The sequence below is a fragment of the Prionailurus viverrinus genome, chromosome B4 (genome assembly GCF_022837055.1).
Source record: "Prionailurus viverrinus isolate Anna chromosome B4, UM_Priviv_1.0, whole genome shotgun sequence".
Lineage (NCBI taxonomy): Eukaryota > Metazoa > Chordata > Mammalia > Carnivora > Felidae > Prionailurus > Prionailurus viverrinus.
Genome location: NC_062567.1, coordinates 79,338,850 through 79,351,030, shown reverse-complemented (window position 1 = coordinate 79,351,030; position 12,181 = coordinate 79,338,850). Strand labels below are relative to the sequence as shown.

Below are 12,181 nucleotides of genomic sequence, written 5' to 3'. Positions count from 1 at the left end.
TCCAGGCTCTGAGCTGTCAGCACAGAGCCTGACATGGGGCTCAAACTCACAAACCGCGAGATAATGACCCGAGCCAAAGTCGGACGCTCAACCGACTGAGCCACCCAGGTGCCCCCCAAAAATCTTTTTTTAAAGGAAATATTAGGGACATAGTTACATAAAAAATTATTCACTGTGCATCAGAAAGTCAAATTTAACTGGACATCTTGTATTTTTATTGTTAAATCTGGCAAGTCTAGTCCCACGTGTTATTTGAGCAGGACTGGAACTGCAGTTGGAGATGAGGAGTTAAGTAGAAAACTCTGATCACCTCCATTAAGGAAGAAGGAAGCCCTTTGGGAAATAGAGTAGTTTCTTGTGATATGAGTCCTTTGTTTGACCAGAGACCCACTCTGAGTACTTGTGTGAATGTTGGCCCTCCTGTAAGTGCAAAGGAGGATATAGGATTCTGAAGATGGAGGAGCCCAAGTCAATCCTTGTGAATCGAGGACATTAAAGAGTAGAATGGGGTCCCTTATGTCACTGGAAAGTCAAGGAGAATATAGAAGTAGCTAAGGAAGGTTGACCGGAAGGCTAGGTTTTAAATGGCACTATGGCATAATGCTTTAGAGTTTGGCTTTGGTGTGGAGCAGGTCCAAGATCAAATCCTGACTGTCATTTACCATCTTTGAAACTTTGGAAGATTTCTTAACATGTTTATGCCTTAATTTCCTCAACTGTATAACAATGATTACAAAAGTTTCTATGCTTCACAGGATTGTTGTAAGGATTAAATGTAGCCTCCTCCTGTCATTCTTTACTATATGACCACTTAGCATGATCTGAAATCAACTTGTTTATTTATTTGTGGTTTCTCTCCCTTCACTAAAATATATGTCCCATAAAGGCAGTAATGTTGCCTGTCTTGTTCACCAGTGTATTCCTAGTGTCTGGCATATAGTGGATGTTCAGAAAACATTTGTTGACTGGGTCAATAAATATAAGAGAATTGCTTCGCACAGTGCATGGCAAATAGTGAAGTGTAAACTAATCTATTTTGATTACTACTATGATTGCTACTATTATAATTTGTTATTTCTTGAAAAAAATTTAAAATTTATTTTAGAGAGAGAGAGAGCAGGGGAGAGGGGCAGAGGGAGAGAGGGAATCCCACGTAGGCTCCATATTCAGTGTAGAGCCCAACTCAGGGCTTGATCTCACCACCCTGGGATCATGACTGATCTGAAATCAAGAGTTGGACACTCAACCAACTGAGCCACCCAGGTGCCCCTATGATGACTTTCATAGAGATTTTTTAAAAGTTTAGTTATTTATCGAGAGAAAGAGAGAGAGAGAGCAAGAGAGCGAGCGAGCTCACATGAGCAGGATAAGGGCAGAGAGAGAGGGAGAGACAGAATCCCAAGCAGGCTCTGTGCTGTCAGCACCTGATGTGGGGCTCCAATGCACAAAGTGTGAGATCATGACCTGAACTGAAACCAAGAGTCGGCAGGCCATTTAACAGACTGAGCCACCCAGGTACCCCACATAAAGGTTTTTAGATCTTAAAAATTGGGGACTTTCTCCGTTGAAAAGAATTCCTCTAGGGGCACCTAGGTGGCTCAATGGGTTAAGCAGCCGACTTTGGCTTGGGTCGTGATCTCGTGGTTTGTGAGTTCGAGACAGCTGGGAGCCCGGAGCCTGTTTCAGATTCTGTGTCTCCCTCTCTCTCTGCTCCTCCCCTGCTTGCACTGTGTGTCTCTCTCTCTCTTTCTCAAAAATAAATAAACATTAAAAAAAATTCTTCTAAAGTTGCTGGAAAGTCTAAAATGTGTTACGTTGAGGGCCTGAATGCAGAGTGCATGCTTAGGGCAGAGCCCTGAGTCCAGCTGTGCACTGAGTGTGGAGCCTGCTTAAGATTCTTTCTCCCTCTTCCTTTGCCCCTCTTTCCTTCTCTTTCTTCTCTAAAAAAATGTGTTATGTTGAAAAAGGTAAGGAGAAGTGGGGTGTGGGCTTTTGAAGAGAGGGGATTTGGAAATTAGGAAATCTTGATGCACACTGTGAGTAGAGATGGGCCACGGAGGAGAAGGAAAAGGGTAGCAAGTGAGCAACTCTGGGGTGGAGAAAAAAGAACTCTGGTGGCATACAGAGCTATGGGAATCCTGGAGAACCAGGCTTAGAAAATGATTAGGAACCAAGAAAAGTTTAGAGACCAGAGTTACAGATAAGGTCACACCACAAGAGTGGTCTGATTAGGAGGCTGTTGGCACTGCCACCATTGGCTATTGGTGACTCCTCTGGCACTGTGTGGCTCTGCTGATTATGGGCCCTGAATGGCACTGCTGCCATCACCAAAATGAGTTGTAAACTTTCCTCCACTCTTTGTATCACTCGCACTCAATTTAAAGTCTAGCACTAGGGCTAACCAAGGTCATAGGCTTGTGTCTTGGCTGCCAGACTTTAGGAAAAGCCAATATTTTGGCCTTACTGTCTTTTGTATACCAGGGTGGAGATTTGTCTCTCACAAAGCTCTTAACCACCAACTCAAAGTAAATGGCGAGTTGTTCTCAGCAGTGGTGGTAACTGGGTTCGCTTGGTAAAGGGAAGCCCCTTTTGTCAAGTTCATGCATGGCCTCCTTTCTTGCCATGACAGCCATTTTATTCACAGGTTCATTATGAATGAACTGGGCATGCTTTTCTGGGGAAGGAGGTAGATGAAACTTTTTTTGTGTCTCCAGGATGTGCTTGGGCTCCATCTGAATTTAACATTACCACTTATTTTTTAAAAGTTTTAATTTAAATTCCAGTTAGTTAACATACAGTAACACTATCACTTATTGATGAAGTGCTATTGAGAATGCCTAGCTTTAGGCTGGGTGGATCATGTTATACCCAATGTACAGAGGGTGATACAATTCAACGGGCACAAGTGAGAGAGGGGCAGAGAGAGAGAGAGAAAGGGAGAGAAGTAGAGAGAGAAAGAGAAGCAGGGCTCATCCGAAGCGGGGCTTGTGTTTTTTTTGCCCAAAGTGGGGCTTGAGCTCACCTGAAGTGGGGCTTGAGCTCACCCAATGTGGGATTCAAACTCACGAACCATGAGATCATGACCTAAGCTGAAGTCAGATGCTTAACGACTGAGCCATCCAGGTGCCCCTTTTTCCATATTTTTTAAAGAAGTTTTTAAAATGCTTGTTTGTTTGTTTGTTTATTTATTTATTGAGAGAGAGAGAGAGAGAGAGAGAGAGAGAGAATTCCAAGCAGGCTCCACCCTGTTAGGACAGAGCCATACATGGGGCTGGATCCCATGAACCATGAGATCATGACCTGAGCTGAAATCAAGAGTTGGACCCTTAACCAACTGAACCACTCAGGCACTCCCGTTTCTTTTCTCATCTTAAATAAACATTTGTGCCTAATTTTATATTAGTAGTTTTTTGTTTATTTTATTAAATAGGGCCATCTCAAATTATATAAGCTTTAGGTCCCACAAAATCAGGATCCATCCCTTTGCCTACCACATAAGGTTTTTATGGGAGTTAAATAAGACAATCACTAGTCAAGAGGGTATTATCATGTTATTATATGAGTACAGTATGTACTCAAATGGTATTAGCTATTATTATTACTGTTTATTCTGGCTTAAATGCCTTTCTGTGCTTCTGGTTAGGCCCTAATCACTTCCTTTATGCCTCAAATTTCTACCAGGTCACTGCACTGTATACCCCTTCTTTTCAATGGAGAGTGTGCTGGAATCATCTGGATTCCAGTTACAGCAGTGGGATTTGTAAGTGGTAGACATTTGTCTTTTATTTTATTTATTTATTTTGGTCTTTTCACTATCTTTCAAACACCCCTCTAATGTTTGGGAAGTTTACTGCCTTGTAAGTCCCCTTTCTCCAAAGTAGTAGCCAGAAAACTTCTATTCCTAGCTACCTTTGTAGCTAGGGCACTGGCATGTGACTGTGGTTCTACTATAAGTCATACATTGGTTTGGAGTTGAGCAATGTGGCAGAGGGATGTAGAATTTATGGTCTGGAGAGTGTGTGGAGAAGGCATCTGGCTCAGGGGGACAGCTGTGGCAGAATTCTGATGTCTGGGCCCGAGGGTCATCAGTATGCACTGGACAGTGTTGGGTGAACTGAGTCTGGTGTCAGTGGTATGGATGCTGGAATGCCCTTGTGGAGTGTTGAGTTTCATCCCTGATGTGTGGCCAAGGACCTTGAGTCTCTGCTTCCCTTGGAGACTGCACTGCTAAGTCTTCTTTGGTCAATTCCTCTCTGCTTCAGATGATCAGAGCAGAATCTGTGGTTTGCAGTGGGATGCCCTAAGAAACTGATTAGTGGTCTCTGGCTCTTTTTCTGCCACTGTTATCTATTCTTCACATCGCGACTAGAACGATCTTTTAAGAACTCAAATCCCGGGGCACCTGGGTGGTTCAGTTGGTTAGGTGTCTGACTTCAGCTCAGGGCATGATCTCATGGTTTGTGAGTTTGAGCCCTGTATCAGGATCCCTGCTGTCAGCATGGAGCCCACTTGGATCCTCTGTCCCCCTCTGTCTCTGCCTCCCACCCCCCACTCTCATGTGCTCTCTCTCTCTCTCTCAAAAATAAATTTAACATTAAAAAAATTAAAAACCCCTCAAATCCCATCTTGTCACTCAGGATGAGTCCCCAAATTTGTAAGTGACCCCCATTACCCTTCATGATCTAGACTGTGTGGAGGTGGGAACACATCTATTATCCTGTTCCTTAGATTTTCCACAAAATGAGGGGATTTTTAAATTCCTTTCAAAGAAGGGAACAAGGGTGGGGACATCTCCTGCCTTTCTGTCAAGACTTCACCGCTTCTTCTGGGGAGGAGGAGACCTTACTGCTGATACTGTAGAAAGCATATTGCCCATGCATGGCCTAAACCCTCTTTGGCTTTCTTTCTCAGGCTGCCCTGCTTGAGGCTGCATACACTTTTTCCCCCTTCAGATGGTGAGCTCAGGGGTAGGCCTGTTTGGGTTGATTTGTAATTTGTACAGATTCTCCACTTGTACCTGGGGGGTGATGGTAAACGTGGGGAATAGGAAGCTCATTTTGACGTTGGGTTCAAGCCATATCCTCCAATTCAGTAATAAAGCTGATCTTTTGCTCCCTATCTATTACCAATATATTTTCTTAGTTAGGAGAGAACCCAAAATGGAGACAGATGTGTGGTTAACTGAACCTCTTCACACCCCCACAATTTTGGTCATCCCTTATCTCTCCCTCTTGTCTTGTCACTTCTCCATTGCTTGCTATACCAGATTGTAAAGGATGCCTTATGGCTTATAGTGTGTGGGCCTTTTGGACATTTTCCTCCCTTTCTTCTTACTCCAGGTAACTTCTTGTTATTCAGATTTAAGTTAAAATATCCTCTCCTCCCTGAAGCCTTCTCCATCTTTCTCAGACTGGATTCAGGACCTCTTCTTTGCTCCTTATCATCTTGTCTTGCTGCTATCTTTGGTACACATCTATTGAAAATTATAAGTTTGTAACTGCTTATTAATTGGCCTGCTTCCCCCATTAGTTTGTGTTTTATTCTCCTCTTCCCTGTATTCCTGGCACACAGTTTGACATAGTATTTTCTGAATGAAAACCTTGAACTTCCTAAAGGGTGCATTATCGCACACCGGAGGGCCACTCATATTGGAAGTGTTCTGTAAGAGAATGATCCCCTAAGCCCTTGGTTTCTGCATTTGTGGGGTCTCAGAATAGACACAGCTCCCAAGCCTATTGCATCTGGCCATAAACAGCCTTGCCTGGGACTCCTCAGGGGGAAGCCCAAAGGGAGTGGGGTTTGGTAACCCTGAGAAAGAAAAATGAGCCATAGCCATAGCTGTTCAGGGAAGCCCAGGAGGTGCTCTGCTATCTTCATGTCCACTCCAGCAGCCAGCTCCTGAGTGTCTGCTGCTCATTGTGGACAAGAGGCCCATGGAGCTGTTAAGGAGCTAGACTTTCATGTGCTCAAGGAGCATAGAGTGCAGCCCAAGATGTGGCCCTCATGGGTTGGAGGATGGGGAGTTTAGGGGGCCTCCTGAGAGGTCAGCTGTTCATAGTGGTCCTGAATACTTGTCTTCATGTATATCCAATACTTTTGTCTGTTACCTGCTGGCCCCACTGTGGTAGCTAAGTTGGTCTCATGGTGGCTGCGGTAACAATGCATGTGCATTCTGCACATTAGGGCTCCAATGGTACTGTATTGAAATACTTAACATGAAAAAGTATGATTGGATACAAAACACTCTTTCATTACTACAAAATTTCCTCTTCTTTTTTTAATTTACTATTTATTTTTGAGAAAGAGAAAGCGCGAGCACGGGAAGGGCAGAGTGAGAGGGAAAATCCTAAGCAGGCTCTGTGCTGTCAGCGCAGAGTCTGACGTGGCTCGAACTCATGAAATTGTGAAAGCATGACCTGAGCCAAAATCAAGAGTAGGATGCTTAACTGACTGAGACAAAATTTTTCAAAATTACCATTTGTCAATGAAAGAAAAGGAAGAGCTAGTAAATATAAATATGTACTTGCATATAATTCTAATTACTGCAAAATTTTGAATGACTTTGAAGAGACTTTCCATTTTTTATCACCCACTTATGTGAGTAGTTTTCTTTGATGGTGACTATCAGTTATTTTTAAGAAATCAGTACTTAAAGATCTTGATCAGGAGGCATTTAGTCATTTTCCTTATTTTTATTTTTTATTTTTTCAAGAGAAAGAGAAAAAGAGACAGTTTGTGCAAGTGGGGGGAGGAACAGAAGAGAGGGAGAGAGAATCTTAAGCAGACTCCATGCCCAGAATGGAGCTGGACCAGGGCTTGATCTCTATGACCCACTGACCGTGAGATCCTGACCTGAGCTGAAATCAAGAGTTGGCCACTTAATTCACTGAGCCACCAGGCGTCCCCATTCAGTCATTTTCAAGCACAAAATCTAATATAAAAATTATGTTTACAGAAACAAGCTCAATTTCTTATAAAAATATAAATATTTTATGTGGAAGTTTTATGTAAAACCAATATTTAAAAACTTCCGTATTACTGTATATTTTATTTGCCTTATAATTATATAGTAAAAAGACAGTGCAATGAATTTTTTCATTGTGCATTTTCCTGATTGGAAACCCCTTCAGTTTATTCCAGCGTGCCATTCAAATATTAGCACTTTCTGTGTATGCCATTATGTGAGGAAGGTTGGAAGTATGGCAGTGGGCCACTTTTTCCAGGAAGACTTCCAGAAATACCCTCAAACTGTTATCAATCATTAACCTTCCAATGCATGATTATACATTTTTATAATGACTCTCATTATATGCCTCTGCTGGATTGTTTTCTCTCCACTCCATTCTCCTCATGACCACCCCCATTATATTAGGAGCCCCATGAGAGCAAGGACCTCATCAGGTCTTTTCTGAGTATCAGGAGTGCCATATAGCTGTGGGCTCCTTGATTCTGTAACTGTTTGCGGATGTTCTCTGACCCCAAGTTCCTTTTAGCTGGTCTTTGTTTCCTTTTTTTTAAATGTTTTTATTTATTTTTGAGAGACAGACAGACAGACAGACAGAGTCCAAGTTGGAGAGAAGCAGAGAGATGGAGACACAGAATCTGAAGCAGGCTCCAGGCTCTGAGCTGTCAGCATAGAGCCTGATGCGGGGCTTGAACACATGAACTGTGAGATCATGACCTGAGCCAAAGCTGGATGATTAACTGACTGAGCCACCCAGGTGCCCTTCTTCTTCTTCTTCTTCTTCTTCTTCTTCTTTTTTTTTTTTAACATTTATTCACTTTTGAGAGACAGAGAGTGAGTGGGGGGGGAGGGGCGAGAGAGAGGGAGACACAGAATCCAAAGCAGGCTCCAGGCTCTGAGCAGTCAGCACAGAGCCTGATGTGGGGCTTGAACTCATGGACTGTGAGATCATGACCTGGGCTGAAGTTGGACGCTCAACTGACTGAGTCACCCAGGCACCCCTTAGCTGGTCTTTCTAAACAGAGTCTAGACCATTTTATTCCAAGTACACCAGGGTAAAGGTTTTCCCTCTGATGCTTCCAGCCTCCAAAGGAATTGCATCAGTCAACATTCTTGACTATGACAGAAGCTACCTAGATAAGGAAGCAGAAGAATAATTGATTAATAAAATACAGAGAGATGGGGACCATGCCAGGGACTAAGCTTCTAGGAGTAACTTCCAAACATCACCTGATCAGCTGAGGAAAGCACTGGTGCAGCCACCAGGAACCAGATGCCACTTCTGTGCCAGAAACTTGCTGCTGCAGCCTTTTTTGTTGTCCCCTGGGGGAGAGTGCTGCTCCTTGTCTCTTGTGAGCACCAGCTAGTTAGGCACAAGTGCAATTATTGGTGAAACTAGGTCATGTCCTGGAGGGCTGGGAAGCATTCTCAGCTGCACAGAAGGAAATGGTTCCTCTGCCCACCAGACTTCTAAAGATGAGAATTCTCCAAACATTGAGAGAGGGTCAAATGTTAGGTGACCACAATGAGTGTTAAATGTTTAGTCTTTGGTCTTCTCCAGGATGGCCCCAGGGCTTCACCCAGTCTGAGGTGCTGGTGAAGGAGGTATGGGATCAAGCTGATGGTGCATGTTGGGAGGGGAACAGGGAATCCAGGGAGATCCTCTTGTCCAGATGGACACTGTATGGCCCATTGTGGATGATGTCAGAAATCAAGGGTGGGGAAAGGCAAGGAAAAATATTTATGCAGAATATTTCAAGTGGGAATAACTCTCTCTCTCTTCTTAAAGGCCTTCTTAAACGCGCTCAGAAGTGCGTTTCTGGGAGAAAACTAGATCGAAGGGCCAGGCAAACTCCTTCATGGGCTCTGGGTCAGTCACTTAGTTGGTGTCAGTTTTATAGAAATTTGCCTTCCTTACTGACACAGAATTCTGACTATTTGTATAGACACAGCAATCACCTTGCTCAGGGATTCAGAACCATCTAGAAGATGCTCTTCCCTATAAATGTTCTTTCTCATGAACAGCATTGCCTTCTATTCTATCTTGTCCTAATTGCTCATGCTCTGATAGTGAGTCTGGGGTATGGAATAGGAGGTAAGATATAGATTTATCTCTGTTTTAACTCCAACACTTTCTGCCAGGAAGCCTTATTTCTTTGAGGTGCTGCATGGTTTTTGACAGCTGAGGTTTATATCTAACACCTGAAGGCTGGAAGGAAGAGTAGTCAGTGAGTGAACAGATATCCCCTGAGTTCTTTCAAGGTGAGGAGACCTGTCTCTTCACCATGTGCCACAGGGCTCCTGCCACCTCCTTGTTTCGAAGGGTATAGATGATGGGGTTGAGCATGGGTGTGACAACTGTGTAGAAGAGGCTGAGGATGCGGTTCATGGTGACAGAGGAGCCTGCCTGGGGCCGGATGTAGGTGATGCTGGCTGTTCCAAAGAAGAGGAAGACCACAAGCAGGTGGGAGGAGCAGGTAGAGAAGACCTTGCGGCGGCTCTGGGTGGAGGCCATTGCCAGGATGGCACCCAGGATGCGGGCATAAGAGGTGACAATCAGAGAGAAGGGGACCATAATGAAGACCACGGTGGCTGTCACCACAGAGATTTCACTCCTGTGCTTCCCAGCACTTGCCAGCCTCAGTACAGGCAGGATGTCACAGAGGAAGTGTGGGATGATTGGGTGGCTGGGGAAAGGCAGAGTGAAGATGAGGGAGGAATGGGTGGTGGCTGTGATGATGCCCATGAACCAGGAGATACCCACCATAGCTGTGCAGGCCTGCCAGCTCATGAGGGTGGAATAGTGCAGGGGCCGGCAGATGGCAGCATAGCGGTCATAGGCCATGGCTGTGAGCAGGCAGCACTCTGTGATGCCCAGGACAATGAAGACATACATCTGGGTTGCACAGCTCTGGAATGAGATGGCCCGGGGGTGTGGGGAGGCCAGGTCAACCAGGGTCCTGGGCACGATGTCTGTGGTGTACAGGACCTCCACCACTGAGAGGTGGCGCAAGAAGAAGTACATGGGGGAGTGCAGGGCAGGGCTACCCTGTGTTAGGAGGATGATCACAGAGTTACCCAGCAAGGTGAGCAGGTAGACCAGAAGTACCACCCAGAACAGGGGGCCTTGCAGGGCCCTGAGATCAGAGAATCCTAGAAGGAGAAATTCAGGCAGAGTCTGATTTTCCTCAGTCATCACTTGAGGCCAGGACCTATGGCACAGCTAGGGAAGAGATGTTTATATAGAAATAATCAGCATTTCTGTAATTTAGTAAAGCACTTTCATACAGTCCCTCTGGAATCAAGTGAGAGAGTTAAGGTCTCCACTTTATGGATGAAGCCATGGGTCTTGGAGGGGTTAAATAATTTGCCTGAAATAATACCAAAGGAGTTGTAGGCCTGGGACTTGAATCTAGGTTTCTTGACTCCAAATTCCCTGTATTTTCTATGGTTCCCTGTGCTCGGAGTCCTGGTTCAGGGCTTGATTCCCATATTCCCATGGGTACAGACCCCAGCCCTGTACTTTGGATATGTCTTCAGAGTGGTGATGGAACAGTGCTATGTCCTAGGCCCCTTTGTTTCCCCTGGAGTGAAAGCCCAGCTTGAAAGAGACTATGTAGCACCCGCAATGGCGACTCAGCCAGGGACTGTCCCAAGCTGGTATCTGGTGATCACCATGGTGGGCTATGGATTTAGAATGCCATCCAACGGTGGGATTGTGATAATACAGCACAATTGTATCATGCTTTGGGATTCTATGAAATCCTTTTTTCACAGATTACTGGGTTCCAGTCTGTTCCATGAAGGGAGTGGGACAGGGACTGGCCATACTGTACTTTGCTCTCTTCTCATCCAGGTCCCTGTGATGAGCTACACCAGCTACTCTGTTTTAGCACACTCTGCTTTCCTAGGCCTTCTTGCATTTCCACAGAGTGCCCCCTGAAGAGAATGTTTCCATGCATTCTATTAAAATCCCACTCACCCTTCAAGCTCAATTCAAATTCCACCTCCCCCAAGACAGCTTCTCTGTTCCTCATGGTCAGAAATGATTACCCGTGGCATTTTAGGATTAAATGTGACCACTGAGGTCATATATTTCAGCATGACTTGGGTCTTATCAACAACATTTTAGAGGGGTGCTGTGCAGTGTCTGCCTGCACATCTGCAGCAGTGGGGAACTCACCACCTAGTGAGATAGCCCCATTTAGCTTTGGTCTCCTCTGCTTGTAAGACAGGTCTTTCATTATATTTGTCTTGGCTAGATTCTTAGTGTTTTACAGAATGTCTCACCGCTCTTGTACCAGACAGCCCTTCAAGTATTTGAAGAAAACACCTTTATCTGGGTTATCATGAGTCATTAGTTGTGCCTGGGTCCCAGGACTTAAAATTTTAAAAAATATTTATAAATAAATATAAATAATATTTATAAATAAACAAACAAATAAATATTTATTTATTTTTGAGAGACAGAGAGAGAGACAGATCGAGAGAGAGAGAGGGAGGCAGATAGAGAGGGAGAGAGAGAATCCCAAGCAGGTTCCACACTGTCAGCACACAGCCTGATGCAGGACTCGAACTCATGAACTGTGAGATCATGACCCAACCAAGAGTCAGATGCTTAACCAATTGAACTACCCACGTGCCCCAGTTCCTAGAACTATTTAGTGTAGTCTCCACTGTAAGACCCTGCAGGACAGTTGGGGTGGTAGTGGGGGGCTGTCTGTTTTAACTGCTGCTGGTGCTTCCCAAGTGCCTGGTTCCTGCCAGGCACCATGCCAAAGGGCTTGACATTCTCCAAATCATTGGATCTTCACAGCCACAATATGACATAGAAATCTTTACTTTCTCCGTTTTACAGATGAGCAAATGAAAGCCCAGATAGTATTGATAACTTTCTTAAAGTCATACATCTAGTAGTTGAGGGTGTTTGGGCTTACATCCAGACCTAACACCAGAACCTGTGCTCTTAATCAGTTCTCAACTGTCTTAGAGGTGAGTTTTCATCACTGGGACAACTAGTATGGGATCTTGCACATGTCAAGTGTTCAGCTGAATATGTATTAGATAAATGAATGAATCCTGCTCATGAAGATAGGGGAACTGATGAATAGAAAGATGAAGTGATCTGCCTAGCATCAGGTAGCTAGTGAGACAAAGACAGGACACTGGGCCCAAGTTTTGTAGACGTCTTGGTTTCTAACATCTGCAGAGCTTTTA

General features: G+C 44.5%; 1 protein-coding gene across 1 annotated transcript; it reads right to left on the bottom strand.

The window, feature by feature from the left end:
- Positions 1 to 9,221: 9,221 nt before the first annotated feature.
- On the bottom strand, positions 9,222 to 10,160 carry LOC125171236 (olfactory receptor 10P1). Its single transcript, XM_047868473.1, has one exon. It carries the CDS (start codon positions 10,158 to 10,160, stop codon positions 9,222 to 9,224), a length of 939 nt encoding a protein of 312 aa, XP_047724429.1.
- Between the last annotated feature and the right edge of the window lie 2,021 nt (positions 10,161 to 12,181).

Coding starts and splice junctions, on each gene's coding strand:
- LOC125171236 (XM_047868473.1), bottom strand. CDS start 10,160: ATGACTGAGGAAAATCAGACTCTGCCTGAATTTCTCCTTCTAGGATTC.